The sequence below is a fragment of the Mus musculus genome, chromosome 9, assembly GCF_000001635.26.
Source record: "Mus musculus strain C57BL/6J chromosome 9, GRCm38.p6 C57BL/6J".
NCBI lineage: Eukaryota > Metazoa > Chordata > Mammalia > Rodentia > Muridae > Mus > Mus musculus.
This window is the reverse complement of record NC_000075.6, coordinates 7151995-7172971: the sequence shown is the minus strand read 5'-3', so window position 1 is coordinate 7172971 and position 20977 is coordinate 7151995. Positions and strand designations below refer to the sequence as shown.

Sequence of the window (20977 nt, the reverse complement as noted above, 5' to 3'; positions counted from 1 at the left end):
CTCCCCTTCCCTTTCCAGGATTAGCTGACTTTTTTCCTTACCTTTTTTAGGTATTCTCACACCAAGTGATGAGTTCCAGTTTTGGATAGAACAAGCTCATCGTGGAAGCAAACAGATTAGTAAAGAAAGAGCCAGTTATTTTAAGGAATTATTTGAAACAATTTCAAGGGTATGTGACTCGCATAGTTTTGCATGTTCGGCTTCTTGTTAATAGGCCTCAGGGTTCAGTATTTTTTAAAACCTACTTGATAGTTGCAAGCAAGGTAAATAGTTTAATAAACTCTAGATTTTACTCAAGGTTTATGTTTAAAATATTTAAATATGAAAATGAAAGCAGTAAATTCCAATCTCTAGGATGTCATTTTCCTCAAAACCAAATAGAGTTTTCTGAAAGTACTGGGAGAAAAACAAAATCCAAGAGCTGGCAATGACCCCCTGGGTAAAGTGTTTCTTATGCACGTGTGAGGCTCTTGAGTTTGGGTCTGCATGTATCTATGGCTCTAGTGCTAGTGTTTGGTGACAGGAGGGTTGCGGGGGCTTGCTAGCCAGCCACCTAGTCTGATGGAGAGCTGGAAGTTCTTTGAGAGACCCAGTCTCAAAAGAAAGAAACAAGACAGAGTAGGATAGAGAAATTTACACAGTGTTGACCTTTGGCCTCCACATTTACACCACAAACAAGTGCTCACTTTCACACATATACAAACACACATGCACAATACGTTCATTTACCGCATACACAGAAACCCAGTACACTAACAGAATAATTTGTAGAGAGATAATATATTCTTTTGATGGAATGATTTAAAGTAGTATTTCAAAATAATTTACAATATGGTATCTTCCTTTCTGCCTGTTTGATTATCTCTTGCTGTATGTGCTGAGGGATTTAGTAAATGATGACTTTCAGTATGATTTTACTCCATTCAGAACAAACCAGTTTTCTATTGGTTTCTGCTATTACTTCATCAACAGGATTGCCCGTATTTTTTAATGTTATTTCAGTGTTTACTATTGTGGTATGTGTGCACATGATGTGTATATGTGTATGGGCAAGTATGCTGTGGCACGCATGGAGTCAGATGAGGACAACCTCATGGAGCCAGTTCTTTCTTGTACTTTTGCATGGGTCCTAGGCATCAAACTCAGTCCGGGAAGCTTGTGTGGCAGGTTCCTTTACCACTGAACCTTCTTGCCAGTCCCAGTGCTATCATGGTAATGGTGTATTTGAAGTATATTAAAGCTTGTTTTGATGACAATGGCACAGAATAATGAATTTGTGTTCCTCTTATTGTTAGTCAGCACATTATACAGCACAACATGTGACTGAATAAAGGACGTGTGAATTGTAGTGGGCAGTGTGTATATGGAACTAAAGCAGCTAATGTTGGGAAAATAGATAAGCCCAACTTAAAGAAAACTCAGCTAAGGGCATGAATAAATGAACAGTCTTTTAGTATTATTTTTCAGCCTTTTGTGATATTTATGTTTATGTAGGATATTTGTTTTTTTTTTTTTTTTTTTTTTATTCCTGAACAGAACAGCAATGGCTTGTGCTGTAAGATCGAGAATTGACAAATGGGACCTAATGAAACTCCAAAGTTTCTGCAAGGCAAAAGACACTGTCTATAAGACAAAAAGACCACCAACAGACTGGGAAAGGATCTTTACCTATCCTAAATCAGATAGGGGACTAATATCCAACATATATAAAGAACTCAAGAAGGTGGACCTCAGAAAATCAAATAACCCCCTTAAAAAATGGGGCTCAGAACTGAACAAAGAATTCTCACCTGAGGAATACCGAATGGCAGAGAAGCACCTGAAAATATGTAGGATATTTGTAAAGACAGGTCAGGAAAAGGGAGAGGAAATTAGATTTACAGCAGTTGAGCAACTCTAGGAACATTGTGATTGTTTCTTAACACACAGACATAACTACTTCAACATGAATGCCTTTCCTTTCAGGAATTTTATAACTTGGACAGTCTGTCCTTGCTAGAAGTTGTTGACTTGGTGGAGACAACTCGGGATGTTGTAGATGATGTGTGGCGACAGACAGAGCATGATCATTACCCTGAGTCACGTATGCTGCATCTCCTGGATGTCATAGGTATGGGGAGGAATCAGCTCTGGGAACTGTGCAAATACCCTCCCTCCCTCCCTCCCTCCTCCCTCCCTCCCTCCCTTCTTCTCTCCCTCCCTCCCTTCCTTCCTCCTTTCTTCCTTCCTTTCTTCTGTTCCTCCTTTCTTCCCTTGATTTCCTGAAGTTCTTTCTTAAAATACTTAGTAATACAGTACTAGCTACTTAAAGTAATTCTTAATAAATCATATAGATTTATCTACATACATTCTTGTTTACAGTTGGCTTAGTTTATAAATGTGAAATACTTTGATCATTGATAGAAAACAATTTATATTTTTAGTGCTTATGCATATGTTAATTAATTTAAAAAATTAAGGATTTGTTTATGTGCATATGTGGTACCTACGGAGACCAGAAGAGGGTTTCTGATCCCTTGTACTGGAGTTACAGGCATTTGTGAGTCACCTGACTTGGGTGTTGGGATCTGAACTTAGGTCCTCTGATGGAGCAGTAAGCACTCTTAACTGCCAAGACATTTCTTCAGCCCACCTCATGTGTTCATTTTACAATATTTTCAAATGAACTAAATTTTTTGAAAAACACACTATTAATATCCCAGTGTTATATATTTGATTCAGAAAATATCCTTTTCATGATTCCCCTTAGAACATGAGATAAGCTCATGACAGTGTGTATTAACAGCACTTTTTGTTTTTCTTTTCTTTTTCTTTTTTTTTTTTTTTGGAGACAGGGTTTCTCTGTGTAGCCTTAGCTGTCCTGGAACTCACTTTGTAGACCAGGCTGGCCTGGAACTCAGAAATCCACCTGCCTCTGCCTCCCAAGTGCTGGGATTAAAGACGTGCGCCACCACACCTGGCAGCACTCTTTGTTATAAGTCCAGTCAGGTAGCCATTTGGAATTGCTTATGTTTGCTTCTTTCATGAAGTGGCCTCTGTGGCCATCAAAGAAGTATGTGTCTTGGTGCCGTTTGTTGACTGAAGAAGAATCAAGCTAATGTCTTTATGCACATATGTATTTATAAAGACAGTTCCTGATAATCGAATCTAAGGGTGGGCTGGTCGTATTTTGTGGTGGTTAATGTGCATGTTAATTTTTTCCTAAGTGTATATTTTATAATTCTGTAAAAAATTCCATATAATCTTGCTTATGTTTTATTAGGTGGTTCATTTGGAAGGTTTGTTCAGAAAAAATTAGGAAGCTTGAAACTGTGGGAAGATCCTTATTATCTCGTGAAAGAAAACCTTAAAGCTGGCATTTCAATTTGTGAACAATGGGTGATAGTCTGCAGTCACCTCACAGGTCAGGTGTGGCAGCGCTATGTCCCTCATCCATGGAAAAGTGGAAAGTATTTCCCAGAAACTCTTGACAAACTGGGCAAACGGCTAGAGGAGGTACCAGCATGATTCTCTCCCTCTTTGTCTTTAAGTGGAAGTGGGTTTTCACTTGTCTGTGAAGGCATTTTACGATTGATAAACATGTGTAAAAGAAATGATTTATTGTTTGGGTAAACATAGGAATTAATGTCATATGAGATAAGTCCTGGCAAGCTCTGGTGTAGTGCGAAGTGCATCGTGGGTGCTAAGTCCTAGTTCTTATTTTTGTTAGGTATGTGAGTGCTCAACATGTCAGTTGTGAAATTCTGTTTTGTTCTATGTCATAAAAGGTGTAACACGATTTTCCCTGTGTGGGATCTCTCAGGCTTTCTCTTGGCTATTGACATTGCTTCAAAGCTTGGCTCTCTTTGAGGGTGTACTAAGTGGAAATACTTCAGTTTCTCATTTACTTCAGCTATGAACTTTCATAAAAAATTACATAGTTGGCTTCAAAGGAAAGGCAAAATGAGAGATTGCAGAGATAATTTCACCCCTTAGGAGAAACACAAATTTTTTTTGGTATAGAATATTTCAAATATACATAAAAGAGTAAGATACTTTCAGTTTTGTTCATTTTTCAGAAGCTACTGTAAAGAAATTGTATAAACTCTTTAGATTTTAGTCCAGTTTACAGAGTTATTTTAGCTTAATATATTTTATGTTTTACTATATTACATTTTAGGTCTTGGCTATTCGAACAATTCATGAGAAGCTCTTGTACTTTTTACCTGCCAGTGAGGAGAGAATTGTATGCCTGTCTCGGGTATTTGAGCCTTTCACTGGTGTGAACCCCGTGCAGTACAATCCTTATACTGAGGTTGAGTCTCTGTGTGTTTATGTCTTTAATTTCCTTTTCTGTTCTTGACTTTTAAAGGTCACTTTGTAAAGTTTTACAGTCTAACAGTATGATTAATTTGTTTAGCCTTTATGGAAAGCTGCAGTGTCTCAGTATGAAAAGATCATTGCACCTGCAGAACAGAAAATAGCAGGGAAATTAAAGAATTATATTTCAGAAATTCAAGATAGTCCACAGCAGGTAAAATATTGAAAGATTTTACTGTTTTGTTTTGTAAGCTATTTTAATGTATGTGGTTGAATTGAGGTAAACATGAACTTTGTCTTATGTTAGCTTCTCCAAGCATTTCTAAAATACAAAGAATTGGTGAAGCGTCCCACTATAAGCAAAGAACTGATGTTAGAGAGAGAGACTTTACTGGCAAGACTTGGGGATTCAGCTAAAGGTAAAGCTAATCAGAGGTAACAGTGTTTTCTTGAGAAATGTTTTTATAGATGCATATTTGTTTCATGCTATCGTTTAGGATTGAAAAGTATGTTAAGACATCTTTAGGACAGATTTATTTATGATATAAATGATAGATTCATTTTTATTTTTTATTTTTAATTTTTTAAAAGACTTATTTATTTAATGTAAATGAGTACACTGTAGCTGTCTTCAGACATACCAGAAGTGAGCATCAGATGTCATTACAGATGGTTCTGAGCCACCATGTGGTTGCTGGGATTTGAACTCAGGACCTCTGGAAGAGCAGTCACTGCCCTTAACCACTGAGCCATCTCTCCAGCCCTCATTTTTATTTTTTAAAAATTATTTATGTTCATGTCTTCTCTGCATGTATGTTTGTGCACTGTGTGCATCCTTGGTTGCCATAGAGGCCAAAACAGGGTGTCACACCCCCTAGAACTGTTGCAGGCAATTAGGAACTGCCATGTAGGTGCTGAAAATCGAAAACAGCTTGTGCTTTTAACTCTCGCCATCTTGCAAGCCCCTAGATTTGTTTCAGATTAGCAGATTGTTTTCTTACATAGTGAGTTGTGTTGGTTTCTTTTCCTTTTGCTATGATAAAGTACCCCGACTAAAGCAAATTAAGGAAGGAAAGAATTACTGTCACTGATAGTTCAAGTTAGTCAGGAGCAGGCATTTGAAGCAGCTGCTCCTGTTATCTCCATAGTCAAAAGGAAACTGATGCATGCATGCTCCTGATAAGCTTGCTTTTCTATTCTACACAGTTCAACAACCCCTTCCCCTACTGCATGGTTCTTCCCACATGAGTTAATGTATGGTAACCACCTGAGCCTGCATTCCCGTTGATTCTGACTTGTATCACGGGGACAGCAGCGATCCTCTTATATACCCCCAAGGTTCTTGTGTAGTGAGGATCAAGATCCACAGTACTTCTAATGAGGTTTGAAATATACTGCTTCTCTGTTATTTATTCTATTTGAATGATACAGATTTTCGATTGGACTTTGAGAATCGATGCCGAGGAATTCCTGGTGATCCATCTGGACCACTTTCTGGCAAAAATCTTTCAGAAGTTGTGAATAATATTGTTTGGGTTCGTCAGTTGGAATTGAAGGTACTTGTTTTAATACAGTTGAACAGTGAACATTCAAAATGTACAATTAATTAAGGTATATGCCAGGATCCTCAAGCTCTTGTGACACTACAGTTCTCCCTGCAGGCGGTACAGTTAGCTTCTCATTGCTGTGACTGATGCTAGAGAAGCGACTCTAGGGAAGCAGGATTTACTTTGGCTCACAGTGACTTTCAGGATGAGCGGTTTGGATGCTTGCAGCTCCATGTTTGCTGGCTGGAGCTTATGACATGATAGTTTGGCAGATCAGCAGTCAGAGAACTGGGTGCAAAACCTTGCTAAGTTGTGGCCTCTAATCCCTACCTCATGATTTTACACTGTCGGTTAGGCTCCATGTCAAAGGGACGCTACTGTTACCACAAACAGTGCCTTCAGCTGGGGACCATGTGTTTAAATACCTAATCCAGTAGGATGCAGTTTACCTTCATGCCATAATATCTCATTTTCATTGAAATGTAAAGAAGTCTAAGAACACATGTGTGCAAAAGGTTCTGGTTGTGTTCATTTTCACAATAGAGGAGTCTGTCACGATGTGTTGCCTTTGAAAGCATCTGTGAGGACTGTACTGTATCTTTGATACTAGATTCAAACAAAAACTTGGGTTGCCACATTGGTTTGAAAGTCTAACCACAAGTATTTTTATGTCACTAAAATCACATCAGAAGTTTAAGGAAAGGCAAAAGGTAGTTATACATAATTGCCTGTGATAATGTTATTAAAATTGAGCTCAGACTCTGGTGGACCTATTATTAATATGTATAGGTTTTGAATTGACCCGTATAATAAACTTTAAAGGTCATGGGATATTATAAAACCTACTTCTCAAAGCTGTACCTTTGAACTATATTCTGAAATATTTTGCCTTGTATTTTCCATCAGTCATTTCTCGAGAGTACCAGAATTGGCAGCTATGGAGGAAGACACATTTTTTTTTTTTAACCTGACATGCAAATCTATTTCTTGTTTGAACTATTAACGTTTTTAGCAAGTGGCCAGTATTAATCTGAATATGTTTAGGAGTAATGTGATGCTGTGGATATGAGTGAAGTTCAGCTCTTGCTTGCTTTGCCTCCCCTTCCGTTAACTCTTTATGTTCTACCTTGTTTGACTGTCCTCTTGGGATTTATTATTCTGAGGTTGTGTGGTTCAGAAGGCAATTAGAAGATGATACGCTTATTCCTTACGGAAAAGCTTTGTCCTCTTGTTTATAAATGAAAGAAAAATGTTTTTTGAGTCTTAAGTCAGAGAAAGGACCTCCTAATTTTAAAAGCTGAAATGTAGCTACTAGCATTAATGCTTATCTTTGTCATTTGACTTTTTAAAGGTAGACGATACTATCAAGATAGCAGAAGCTCTTTTGTCTGACTTGTCAGGATTTCGATCTTTTCATCGGAGTGCTGAAGATCTCTTGGACCAGTTCAAGCTCTATGAACAGGAACAGTTTGATGACTGGTCAAGAGAAGTCCAGTCAGGGTTGTCTGACTCCAGGTCAGGTCTGTGGTAAGTGCCAGCACTGCAGTGTGAGCACGTGATCCATGTGGGAAGATGGAAAGAGCCCTTCTCTACGGACATGCTGCTGCTTGTTTAGGAGTTGTTGTTGCGTGTAAAACATTTTTACTCTTTTTATTTTAAAGATTGTTTTTATCATTTTTATGTGTATATGTGGGGATGTCACATATATGCTCCATTGCCCTCAGAGGCAAGACAAGTGCCAGATCACTAGATTTAGGGGAGACTATGGGCTTTGACTTTGTTGTTGGGAACTGAACTTGGGTTGTCTAGGAGAGCCGGGCCATCTATCTCATTGGCCCTGAGTGTACTGTAAGTCTCTGAAGTTGGAAACTTTAACTATACAACTGGAGGTGCCTGCCTGCCCTCTCTAGTCACATGTCTAGACCTGGGGACTACAGATTCTTTTTTGAGAATTAGATATTCCTTCTTTCATGATTTTTTTTTTTAATGAAAAATGTCTCATACATTTTTTCTACCTTTTTTAAACAATTGAATGCATAAGCACTTTAAATTGCAATTACTTTTGAACCCTTTAAGAAAGAGGTATTTTTCTCATGACACTCCAAGTCGTAAGTAAGCCTTTGGCAAGTAGTTACTAAATTTTATTTAATATTTTGTTGGTTACCATTGTCTTATTAGCAATTCATTGGGTGTGACTAGGAAAAAAAAAATCCACATTCTTTTGTACCTGCAGTCAGTTTTCTACAGTATATTATTATCTCTACTTTAGACACTTGTTGTGTCTCCTCTTACTGGGACTCAAACTCATGCCTTGTACATGCAGTTCACATTTGAGGTATAACTTCAGCCCTCTTTTCCCCCTCAACAGATAAAGTATCCTTATGTTGCCCTGGTTTGTGGGGGGGCATTATTTCAAATTCTTATGTGTGCAACCACAATGTCTTTTTTAAAAGAAACTGTTCATAACATGAAGTTCTATACCCTTCCTCTAATCTCAGTAGAAGTATAATCAATCCAAGTACACTCTTAAATTGGATAGATAATGCATTTCCCTGACTATGGTTCTGGCTCGTGAGGAAGATTAGAGGAACCCAGGGTTATTATGGTGTAGTGACTATAATTTTGTGCAATTCAACTCTTTACTTCCTACATGGAGTGAAAAATGAAGGAGATGATCTAGCCCCCATCTTCCAGAACTGTAGCTAGCTAGGTTTGAAACTTAGTTTCCTTTGTCATGTAGACCCTGTTGTGGTTTGCTCTATAAGGTGCTGAGTGATCTGAGGGCTGCTAATGAGCCTCATGAACCTTTCCTACACTGATTTTCTCATCTCAACAAAATCTTTCTCCTATCTTTTTTTGGGGGTGGAGAGTATCAAACCTTTTCTAGTCTTTGCAATCATCAGAGTCCCTCTGAAGATATCCTTTGAAGTCCTGGTATATGCAAACTTTTTTGAAGAAGGCAAAAGAGTTCCCATTGTAGTGGTTGTTACGCTTATGAGTACATACAGGAAAACTGGATCTTCTTTTTAAGTCATTTAACATCTTCTTTTGAAATAGTTTATTGGAGGTGATAGTAAGTAAGCACAATGCATTTGCTCCTTGCGTTCTTGATTACCTCTTGTGAATTTTCTTAATTTTGAAAATGACTTGAACAGAAGAATATAATGTAAACTAATACATCAAAAATAATGTCTACTTTATGATGATGAGTGTTTTTTTATAATCTACACTGATTGGAAAACTCCAAAGCAGTTTTATTATTAAAGTCTTATCACAAGAAAAGGCAAATTTAAAGAGTAAGGGATTTAAACATGTGATTGTTTTTGTTCTTACGATTTGATTTAGTTGTTGATCCTTTACTAAAACTATGGAGGATGCAATCAGACCACAGACATCCTGGGTCCCATTAGGATCAAGTCAGATCCTTCTTGTGTGTCAGTCTTGATTCTTACCGCAGTTCAAGGGTGGATTTTTTTTTTCTGATTTATAAAGTGCTCATTTATGTAATGACGTAATACTGCAGCTTGTTATCAAAGTTTGGATGGTAAAAAAACATGGGAAGAACTTTTTTAACACTGTCCCAGCTTAATTTAAAAGATAGCTGCACAGTAGAATTTGTTAACTTCAGTTTCTAGGGAGAAGTTCTTGAGGCAGTTAGCATACTGAATCCATACCATCACACAAAGAGCATCGCAACAGGACTTCAAATCTCTACAGCATGTAAAACCAGCCCTTATTGCACCAAGTTAATTAAGTCTTAAAACTTCTCCGCAGGCTCTGTATATTTTTTCAAACCAAGTATCTCTAATTTGATTGTACAGGAAATTATTGATAACAACACAAACATATAACCTTCTTTTGAAGAATAAGCAGGAGGGACAGAGTTAGAACGCCTGGCTTAGAAAGTTTGTTTGTTTCAACTGTTAGGTTTGTGGAAAAGTTGAACAAAATGCTGTGTTTTTTTTTTTTTTTTATCAGTTTCATTACATCAAAGCTTAACAACAGTGTAGCTTAAAAGATTCCTCTCTCCTCTCTTCCCCTCCCCTCCCCTCCCTTCCTCTCCTCTCCTCTCCTCTCCTCTCCTCTCCTCTCCTCTCCTCTCCTCCCCTCCCCTCCCCTCCCCTCCCCTCCCCTCCCCTCCCCTCCCCTCCCCTCCCCTCCCCTCCCCTCCTCTAATCCTCTCTCTCTTTCTCTTTCAGTATTGAGGCTAACAGCCGAATAATGGAATTGGATCCTAATGATGGGGCATTAAAAGTGCATTATTCTGATCGCCTGGTGATTCTTCTGAGAGAAGTCCGTCAGCTTTCTGCCCTGGGCTTTGTCATTCCTGCAAAAATACAGCAGGTTGCAAATGTTGCTCAGAAGTTCTGCAAGCAAGCCATCATTCTTAAGCAAGTATGAATGACACCTTTTGCTCTTGGTTATTATGCTAAATTAGACTGTGTTAAGGGCTTTAGTTTTTGCTTTTAATTTTTTTATGCTACTGTAATAGATTATCAACTTGTGAATTTACAGTTTGATAAATGACTAAATTAAAATCTGTTTTGAATCTATAGGATTTTTTAAACTTAACATTAACATTAATTTTCATCCTGAAATCAGAATGGCAGGAAGCAGACAAGCATAGCACTGGAGCAGTAGCTAAGGGTTTTACATCCTGATCCACAGGAAACAGTCAGAGCCAGAGACTGGGCCTGGTTAGGGCTTTCTAAAACTTCAGAGCCCCCAGTGACACAGTCCTCCGACAAAGCCACACCTACTCTAACAAGGACACATCTCCTAATCCTTCGAAGTAGTTCATCAGCTGTGGACTAAGCATGTAAATCATATGAGCCTATGGGGCCATTTCCATTCAAACCATCACAGACCTTTAATGTTATTTCTTCCCCTCTAGCCTGTATATCACCCATGAAAATGCCATTAGGGAGGAGGAGTTTTGGCCATTTCTATTTTGATTTCTGTGTCTACTGCAACCAAAATGTGTGTATCCTATTTTCTAGTTAAGGTGGACAACCAGGAGTGTTCACAATAGCCTATCTTGTCTTGGCGGCCTTTGGGGCCTCCCTGTTCAATATCCTGTAGGGAGGTGTACCGTACTTGGTACTGAGGTTTTCATACAATAACCATTTCTTCTGCGTTGTCAAGTCATGCAGGGTACCATTTTTCCAATTCTATTTTTTTTAAAATCATTTTTATTAGCTTACAAAGTAGTGGGTTTCCATAAGGATTAAAAAAAAATTATTTGACTTTTTTATACCTGGGTATTTTTCCTACATGTATATCTGTACCATGTACCTGCAGAGGCCAGAAGAGGGCGTTGTATCCTCTAGAACTAGAATTACAAATGGGCTTGTCATGGGAACTAGGGGTTAAACCCAGGTCCTCTGAAATAGCAGTCCATGCTCTTAACCACTGAACCATCATCCCAGCTCTCCCATAAGGATTCTTCATACAGCTTTAGTTTTGACTTTTTCATTCTCCACATCTTTCTCTCTTACTTGTTTACCATATATCTCTACTTAAACCTTTAGCTCCCTGTTCTCCCCACCTACATACTACTATCTCCCTCTGCCACTAAGCCCCTACCTCCACCTCAGTTTCCTTTTGCTTCCTGACCTCTTTGCATATTCTTAAGTTAACCACATAGATCTAACAGTTTGAAGCTAGGGTCTGTAAATGAGAGAGAACATGCGATATTTGTCTTTCTGGACCTAAGTTTTTCACTTGGCATGATATTTTTTTGGTTCCATCTATTTTCCTACTTTTTTTTTTTTTATAGCTGAATAGAATCCCATTGAATACACATAGCACATTTTCATTATCATTCATTAGTTGATGGACACCTAGACCAGTTGCAGTTCTAGCTCTTGTGAATAGAACAGCAATGAACACGGTGTGTCTTTGTACTAAGGTGTGCAGTTCTCTGGGTATATGCACAGAAGTGGTATGTCTGGGTCAAAGGGTCTATTTTCAGCCTTTTGAGGAACTTCCATACTCTAAAGTTCCTCCTTTAAGAGCAAACATGAAAGATGCCCAGGAAGGAATTATGTGCGAAGGTTGGTGAGATGTGTCATGGTAAGGATGGCCTTCTGCATAGGAACTGTGCTAGTTTTGCTGTCAGTTAGGAAACGGCAAACAAATTATATACGCTTCATGATGAATACAAGAGAGAGATGGTATTGAATTACAACTTTCAGGCTCCCCTCAGCCACTGGGCATATAGGAACATCTGGCTTGAGGAGCAAGAGCAACAGCTGTTTCAGTGAAGTAATAGGGAACACATGTGTGGGGCGCATAGCCGATATCATGTGTATGATCACATAGGCAATATCTTAAGCTAGGACTTGAAACAGGGAGACTAGTTAGTTCATAGACTGTTGCCCTGGTCTTACAAAGAGATTAGTATATGGATTCAAGCAGGGGCTAGAGGTCAGAAGATATGGTTGGAATGAAGGTATATTTTGAAAGTATAGGTTTTTGCTGATGTGGAACTTGAAATCAAGAGAAGTCCATTTCTGATGTGAACCATGTTATGCACTACAGAGAAGTCAAGTGCTTTCTGAGAAGTGCAGAAGGAAATTCTGTCTTTTAGCAATAAGCTTCTTCTTAGATCTGAGTTCCTTTCATCCTGGTGGGGTGAACTTGATTCCAGGGAATACATTTTATTGTCTGTTTGACCAGTCTTAGGAAATGACTTGGTAAATTGTAGTACCTCAAAATATATGTGTTGATTGGGCATATTGATTCATAAATTCTGACCTGGAGACGAAAAACTATTTCTGTTTGACTTTTAGGGTTGTGCAAAAGTATTACTATTTGAATAAAAATAAAGGAGATAATGCAAATGCGCAATGTATTATTACTTGTATTTTGTAGGTGGCACATTTTTACAATTCCATTGATCAACAGATGATTCAGAGTCAGAGGCCAATGATGCTGCAGTCTGCCTTAGCATTTGAACAGATAATTAAAGTAAGTGAGAGCTTCATGCTTTATGACACAAATTAGAGGTTGTGTTTATCCTTTAGTTTTACAGCCACTGTGTGGACACACGTGACGAGTTCCTTCATTCTTAGTAAGTCCCCACTATAGATTTCAGTAATTAGAATGCTCCCATTACTTTGGTAGTGGGTTTGGTGAGCTGCATTCCTATGTGTCATGCACAGCTCACATGCTGCTGCAGTCTTTCTTCTGAGCTCGAGATCCTTGTACACAGAGAGCTTGAGGGCCTGAGGGCTGTTTTTCTTTAAAACTATCTCCAGATTTTGTAACTCATGACTTTGCTTTTTTGTTTATTTAAATGTCTGTAGGAAATTGGAAAAATTCATGGTAGGTTTTAGACTACATGGTACTTTGTGACTACAAAGTTTTTGAAATGTATACCTTTATTTTTCATAGATATCAGTGTTAAAAATAATTGGGCTTTGAACATAAAATTAAAACTTTCTGGAAAAAGCACTGTATCTGAATACTATTGTTTATTATACTGTAGAATTCAAAAGCAGGGAGTGGAGGCAAGTCACAGATTACTTGGGACAACCCTAAAGAACTAGAAGGCTACATCCAGAAACTACAAAATGCTGCTGAGCGACTTGCCACAGAGAATAGAAGACTGAGAAAGTGGCACACTACATTTTGTGAAAAGGTATATTTTGTTTATAGAATTTATACTGTGACTGAAACTGAACGAAAATAATTAGTGTTAGTATATAATTACAGTTTTTCTTGTGACGTAATTCAAGATTTGAAGTTGCAAAAATAAAATTTATGTTTCCTCTTTACCTAACTTCCTCTGGTGTTTACAGCCAAAGTAGCTGGAGTGCAGTTGTAAATAGCAGGAAACTGACAGTATTTGAGGCTTACAACTTGGTTAGCAGAGGCTCTGCCCTTACCCAGGACAGAGCCCTGCTTTTCTCTCTGCATTCTGTATTTGAGTGTGTGTGTGTGTGTGTGTGTGTGTGTGTGTGTGTGTCCCTCCCTCCTTCCCTCCCTCCTTCCCAGTCCTTCTTGGGCTTGATACTTCCATACAGTGTTGGCTGAAACTGAGCTGAAGTGAGGCTTTGCCCTTGTCAGTGCATCAGGGGATGACAGGTCAAATGAGGTGAGCGGTACTTTGTCCCTTGATTAAGGTGGCAGCATCACTGGAAAGCTTCCATGTTCTTAACAGGCTCTGAGACTATCGCACATTATTTAAACAGGTTGTCATTCTTATGAATATTGATCTGCTTCGGCAGCAGCAGCGTTGGAAGGATGGACTGCAGGAACTGAGAACTGGCTTAGCGACTGTGGCAGCGCAGGTGCGTGAGTTGTGGTTTCTGACTTTTGAGAATCTGGATGCATGACTCATTGACAAGTGCATGCAAAGTCATAAACATACCTCTGGGTACCCCTATAGTTTGTAATTTTCCTGACTTGGTGCTTACGAGTTTATTGTTTGCTCTTCACTTACAAGAGATTGTAACCTCTGTAGAATGCAAAGTTAAGTTCAGACTGAAGTTTACTGATTGAAATAACTGTTAGGATTCTTTGTCATCTTAGGGGCACATTTTCATGAAGATAGCCTCTGAGTTGATTTAAGTTAGCTGTTTTATGTAATTTCCAGTTCTCAGAGTTCGAAAAAAAGAAAAAAAAGTCCAAAGTACTAGAATAGATGTCTTAATGCTTACAAATAACAATATTAAAATCCAACAATTTTTAGCTATCTAGTTTAAATTTCTTATTTTTAAAATATTTTATGATTTATTTAGGAACTAAGAAATGAAAAGTAGTACTTTTTGAGAACATTGAAAAGCTACAAAAGAATTCTCAAAGTAGACCATTGTAAAATCAGCTTCATATAAAAACTTATTTTTGCCTTTGAGGTTTTTTTTGCCTTTGAGTTTTTAATTTTGGTGAGCCTATTGCATAATATTTTAGCTGTGAGATTTTCATATCAAATGTTTCATAAGCTCTTACTAAAAATGGCAATTAGAGTTGCATAGTTTAAGATACTTAAAACAAGGTAAATGCGCTTTATTTTATATAGCTTGAAAAGCAAGAGTAAAAGAGTCATTTAGCAGCAATTTTGAGATTGAAAAGGTAATGACATTTCAGGGCTTCCAAGCCAGTGACATGCGTGCGTGGCGGCAGCACTGGAACCACCAGCTTTACAAGGCGCTGGAGCACCAGTATCAAGTGGGTCTGGAGGCGCTCAACGAGAACCTGCCGGAGATCAACGTAGACTTAACCTACAAGTAAGAGGCGCTGAATCCCCAGCTTCACCTTCAAGTTAAACCTTTCTAGTAATTTATATTCTAAGTACTATAATTTAAGATGATTTAGAGTGCCACTCATCCTGTTTTTCAGACAGGGAAGGTTACAGTTTCGGCCTCCTTTTGAAGAAATCCGGGCTAAATATTACAGAGAAATGAAGAGGTTCATCGGAATTCCCAATCAGTTTAAGGGCGTGGGTGAGGCTGGAGATGAATCAATATTTTCTGTCATGATTGATAGAAATGCAAGTGGATTTCTGACTATTTACAGCAAAGCAGAAGATCTGTTTAGAAGACTGTCAGCAGTTTTGCATCAACATAAGGTACAGTGCCTGCAAATTTCTACCCTTGTCAGAAATTTACTGATTTAGTGAGAATTTTCTCTATGATGAAATAAACTCAAGATGTGGCAAAACCAGAGAGGCAGCTTGCTAGACTCTTACTGTAGAGTTAGGCTTGCTAGACTCTTATTGTAGGGTTAGGCTTGCCAGACTCTTAGTCTAGGGTTAGGCTTGCTAGACTCTTACTCTAGGGTTAGGCTTGCCAGACTCTTAGTCTAGGGTTAGGTTTGCTAGACTCTTACTCTAGGGTTAGGCTTGCTGGACTCTTACTCTAGGGTTAGGCTTGCTGGACTCTAAAGTTAAGCTTGCTAGGCTCTTAGTCTAGGTTCATGTTGCAAAGGAAGAAAGGTAATAGGAAATTTGTCTTTAGTTTATAAAGTTTGAGAAACTAGTTCTTTTTTTTTTAATGCTTACATCAACTTGGAATGTAATGTGACATTTGCATCAATTTTAATTCTGAAGAAAATGTATTTTGAGGGAGAATGCTCAAATGCTAATTTAATTCAGGTTCTTTAAAGATGTGCAAATGCCCAGAGCCTTCAAGCCAGGGCCAGGGTAGCGGTGGATTCACAGAGTAGGACTCTGGTGATGGCTTTTAAGGTCTTCAGGTCTTTGGTGCTTTCTAGCTCTCTAATTATACTGAAATGCTTATGATAGCTTCTAAAAGGTCCTAAAAACTTTCTTGCTCTTTTCTGAGGGTAAAAAACTGCTAGTTTAGGCAATTAACACCTGTAGCCTAACAGTGGAGGATTAAGCAATGCAGCCTTTGTTCTATCTCAGCAAGAACTGCTGGGCTCTAACTTTCAGCCTGCTAGTTGGAAGTTGCAGGAAGAGAAGACACTTAGATAAGTGATTATAGAATTTATTACCATGTTGTAAAAAGTTTCCTATAAAAGCTATCTAGGGGGAAAAGCAGAAAGATCCTAAGTGGGTAAAGGGAAAAATTCTCTAAGTGGGGAAAGGGAAAAAGTGTCCTCTATTGATCTTAGTTCTGTGATCTCTTTGTCCTCAGTACTTACACATCTTTCAGAATACATGATCACGTTTCAAAGTTCATCACAAGTTCACACAAAAAATCAAATCATAAATTGAATTAGAAGTTTACAATGGCAAATGTTTACATGCATATCCATTAGGAGTAATTATCTGGCTAAACATCCATCACCTGTCTGAGCTCCACAGGTTCACTGAAGGTTTAAAACCAAAACTAACTTATTAGTGAAGTTTTGTATAGATAAACCTAGTTGGTATTTTATCTTCTGTTCTAGCACCTACAATAAATTGTTAGTTGCCTTTTAATGACTTTTGGTTAATTGTTTTACAACCTCTTGGAATGTGCTCTCAGTAGGAGAAAGTCTGGTTACCGTCTAAGAACAATTAAGTGGTGACACTTGGGAGACTGGCAGAGCTCTTACTGCAGCTTTGACTATCAGAAAAGGACCTAATAGCAGTCCCATTATAAAAGAGATTAATAATCACAGATATAATTTTAGGAATTCTTATAGGATCATCATTAAGACTTAAGTCATCTATTTGTCTATATAGCATCACTACAAGATAGTACATCTTCATGGATCTGAGGAGATCTGCTCCAGAGGGGTGTGCCATCACTACTTAGTGATAGCTATATATGTTTAATAATAACAGAAAAAGCATTTTAATAGCAGGAATCTTTCCTAAAATGAGTCCCTCACAGCCTTGCTTAATGAGGGCTCACCTGTTGCAGATCATATAATAAACCGTGGCAGGCCCCTTCAGGATGATCTACTGCTAGTTATTAGCTTGTCCCATTATGGCTCCTGACAAGCTAACAACTTGTGTACATTCTGAGAAATCTGTCACTAGGTTAGTATAGTTTTGGGGGAATGTAGAGTGTGCTTGCATAGCCTAGGTGGAGTACATCTGGACTGTATAGTTTAGGCCACACACTGTATGCCACCCATTCCTGTTTAAAATGTCACTATGATGTGATGTCTTCTTGTGACTGTTTCTGAGTAAGCATATAAAGCTAAGCAGCTTCAGGTATAGGCTCTCATCTTAGTGCTCATTTGTGCTGGATAAGGGTCATAGGTCAGGAATTTGCTCCGTTCCTCCGCTGTCCTTGCACTACAGATGTCTGTAATTTAGAGTTCTAGACTAGCCAGTGCTCTGGACACTTGGAGGCTGTCCTTTTGTAGAAATGCTTCTACACTTGCATTTATATACGTTGAATCTGAGAAGAGATTCTAAAACAACTTATTTGTTGATCTTAATCAGTAGAACCTCACTTTTCAATGACAGCCACTGAGGTAGTTCCCTTTCCTTAATCCAGTTTTTCTTCTTTAGGAATGGGTTGTGATTGGACAGGTTGACATGGAAGCTCTGGTTGAAAAGAATCTTTCTACTGTGCATGATTGGGAGAAAAATTTTAAAGCATTGAAAATAAAAGGGAAAGAAGTTGAACGGCTTCCCAGGTATGAGGAGTTGGTGTGCTTGTATAACACAGTAGTTTGATATGGCTGGTAAGAGTACCTCTTTAAGGCAGGTGGCTCTCTGTGAGTTTGAGGCCAGCCTGGTTTATATAATGAGTTACAGGATAGCCAGAGCTACGTAATGAGTGTCTGTCACAAAAAACAAACAAACAAAACCAAAAAAACAAACAAAACAAACAAAAAGAGTACCTCTTTAATTTCGTCAGCTTAGTTTCTCCTATAGATCTCAACGGACACATTCCAAGTCCTGTCTGGGTCAGACAGTGCAAAGGATGAGAGAGGTCTGTGGTTCAGGGACTGTCTGCTGAGACATGGTTGTGTAGAACAGACTGGAGGAGAGGCCTCATTCAGCTAATGATGGGGAGCTAGGTTTAATCCAGTCAAGCTGTATTTAGAGCTGCTGCTGAGAGCCTGCTAGAGAACATAAAGTTCATGGTCTTTATCTCTCTTCTTCGGCTATGCTGCTTCCTTTCAGAATGGCCTGAGACAGATGGAGCATAGAGATACATTTAGGTACTGCCATAAATGTGGACATAAGCCCCTGAGAGGAAGTTTATAACCCAGCTTTGAGAATATATGCCTCTGCTACCTGAAGTTTCAACTGCTTGGAGCTGTTTTGACAATGAATTCCGTGAGAATGAATGTGCACTTTATAGAAGACAGCATCCTCTTTCATTAACTTAGCCTTCCTTTTAGTAAGATGTGCTGAGCATTTATTTTTTTTTCCATTTTTTATTAGGTATTTAGCTCATTTACATTTCCAATGCTATACCAAAAGTCCCCCATACCCACCCACCCCCACTCCCCTACCCACCCACTCCCCCTTTTTGGCCCTGGCATTCCCCTGTACTGGGGCATATAAAGTTTGCGTGTCCAATGGGCCTCTCTTTCCAGTGATGGCCAACTAGGCCATCTTTTGATATATATGCAGCTAGAGTCAAGAGCTCCGGGGTACTGGTTAGTTCATAATGTTGTTCCACCTATAGGGTTGCAGATCCCTTTAGCTCCTTGGGTTCTTTCTCTAGCTCCTCCATTGGGAGCCCTGTGATCCATCCATTAGCTGACTGTGAGCATCCACTTCTGTGTTTGCTAGGCCCCGGCATAGTCTCACAAGAGACAGCTACATCTGGGTCCTTCCGATAAAATCTTGCTAGTATATGCAATGGTGTCAGCGTTTGGATGCTGATTATGGGGTGGATCCCTGGATATGGAAGTCTCTACATGGTCCATCCTTTCATCTCAGCTCCAAACTTTGTCTCTGTAACTCCTTCCATGGGTGTTTTGTTCCCACTTCTAAGGAGGGGCATAGTGTCCACACTTCAGTCTTCATTCTTCTTGAGTTTCATGTGTTTAGCAAATTGTACAACACCCTTCACAATAGTCACAAATAATATAAAATATCTTGGCGTGACTCTAACTAAGGAGGTGAAAGATCTATATGATTAAAAACTTCAAATCTCTGAAGAAAGAAATTAAAGAAGATCTCAGAAGATGGAAAGATCTCCCATGCTCATGGATTGGCAGGATCAACATTGTAAAAATGGCTATCTTGCCAAAAGCAATCTACAGATTCAATGCAATCCCCATCAAAATTCCAACTCAATTCTTCAACGAATTAGAAGGAGCAATCTGCAAATTCATCTGGAATAACAAAAAACCTAGGATAGCAAAAACTCTTCTCAAGGATAAAATAACCTCTGGTGGAATCACCATGCCTGACCTAAAGCTTTACTACAGAGCAATTGTGATAAAAACTGCATGGTACTGGTATAGAGACAGACAAGTAGACCAATGGAATAGAATTGAAGACCCAGAAATGAACCCACACACCTATGGTCACTTGATCTTCGACAAGGGAGCTAAAACCATCCAGTGGAAGAAAGACAGCATTTTCAACAAATGGTGTTGGCACAACTGGTTGTTATCATGTAGAAGAATGCGAATCGATCCATACTTATCTCCTTGTACTAAGGTCAAATCTGAGTGGATGAAGGAACTTCACATAAAACCAGAGACACTGAAACTTATAGAGAAGAAAGTGGGGAAAAGCCTTGAAGATATGGGCACAGGGGAAAAATTCCTGAATAGAACAGCAATGGCTTGTGCTGTAAGATCGAGAATGGGACCTAATGAAACTCTGCAAGTTTCTGCAAGGCAAAAGACACCGTCAATAAGACAAAAAGACCACCAACGGATTGGGAAAGGATCTTTACCTATCCTAAATCAGATAGGGGACTAATATCCAACATATATAAAGAACTCAAGAAGGTGGACTTCAGAAAATCGAATAACCCCATTAAAAAATGGGGCTCAGAACTGAACAAAGAATTCTCACCTGAGGAATACCGAATGGCAGAGAAGCACCTGAAAAAATGTTCAACATCCTTAATCATCAGGGAAATGCAAATCAAAACAACCCTGAGATTCCACCTCACACCAGTCAGAATGGCTAAGATCAAAAATTCAGGTGACAGCAGATGCTGGTGTGGATGTGGAGAAAGAGGAACACTCCTCCATTGTTGGTGGGATTGCAGGCTTGTACAACCACTCTGGAAATCAGTCTGGCGGTTCCTCAGAAAATTGGACATAGTACTACCGGAGGATCCAGCAATACCTCTCCTGGGCATATATCCAGAAGATGCCCCAACGGGTTAGAAGGACACATGCTCCACTATGTTCATAGCAGCCTTATTTATTATAACAAGAAGCTGGAAAGAACCCAGATGTCCTTCAACAGAGGAATGGATACAGAAAATGTGGTACATTTACTCAATGGAGTACTACTCAGCTATTAAAAAGAATGAATTTATGAAATTCCTAGCCAAATGGAGGGCATCAACCTGAGTGAGGTAACACATTCACAAAGGAACTCACACAATATGTACTCACTGATAAGTGGATATTAGCCCCAAACCTAGGATACCTGAGCATTTATTTTATTTTGGTTTTTGCATCAGGGTTTCTCTGTGTAACCCTGGCTGTCTTAGAACTCACTTTGTAGACCAGGCTGGCCTCAAACAGGTGGCTGCCTCTGCCTTCCGAGTGCTGGGATTAAAGCTGTGCATGCG

General features: G+C 38.9%; 1 protein-coding gene across 10 annotated transcripts in view; it reads left to right on the top strand.

Annotated features, from left to right (window-relative positions):
- Positions 1 to 20977, top strand: part of Dync2h1 (dynein cytoplasmic 2 heavy chain 1) — a 249757-nt gene that overhangs the window by 5335 nt on the left and 223445 nt on the right. For 9 of the 10 annotated variants that reach the window (XR_003947762.1, XR_001778791.2, NM_029851.3 and 6 more), the window contains 15 exons: positions 51 to 169; positions 1966 to 2110; positions 3263 to 3495; positions 4160 to 4294; positions 4400 to 4513; positions 4607 to 4718; positions 5731 to 5855; positions 7198 to 7373; positions 10046 to 10241; positions 12723 to 12818; positions 13339 to 13491; positions 14045 to 14143; positions 14940 to 15079; positions 15192 to 15420; positions 17764 to 17891. Coding sequence is in view for 8 of the 10 variants with exons in the window: in NM_029851.3 (NP_084127.2) it covers positions 51 to 169; positions 1966 to 2110; positions 3263 to 3495; positions 4160 to 4294; positions 4400 to 4513; positions 4607 to 4718; positions 5731 to 5855; positions 7198 to 7373; positions 10046 to 10241; positions 12723 to 12818; positions 13339 to 13491; positions 14045 to 14143; positions 14940 to 15079; positions 15192 to 15420; positions 17764 to 17891 (2200 nt within the window). In the remaining 2 variants the exon portion in view is untranslated. Of the gene's footprint in view, positions 1 to 50; positions 170 to 1806; positions 1851 to 1965; positions 2111 to 3262; positions 3496 to 4159; positions 4295 to 4399; positions 4514 to 4606; positions 4719 to 5730; positions 5856 to 7197; positions 7374 to 10045; positions 10242 to 12722; positions 12819 to 13338; positions 13492 to 14044; positions 14144 to 14939; positions 15080 to 15191; positions 15421 to 17763; positions 17892 to 20977 lie in introns of those variants that run through there. The other variant, XM_017313101.1, reaches the window with a different exon arrangement.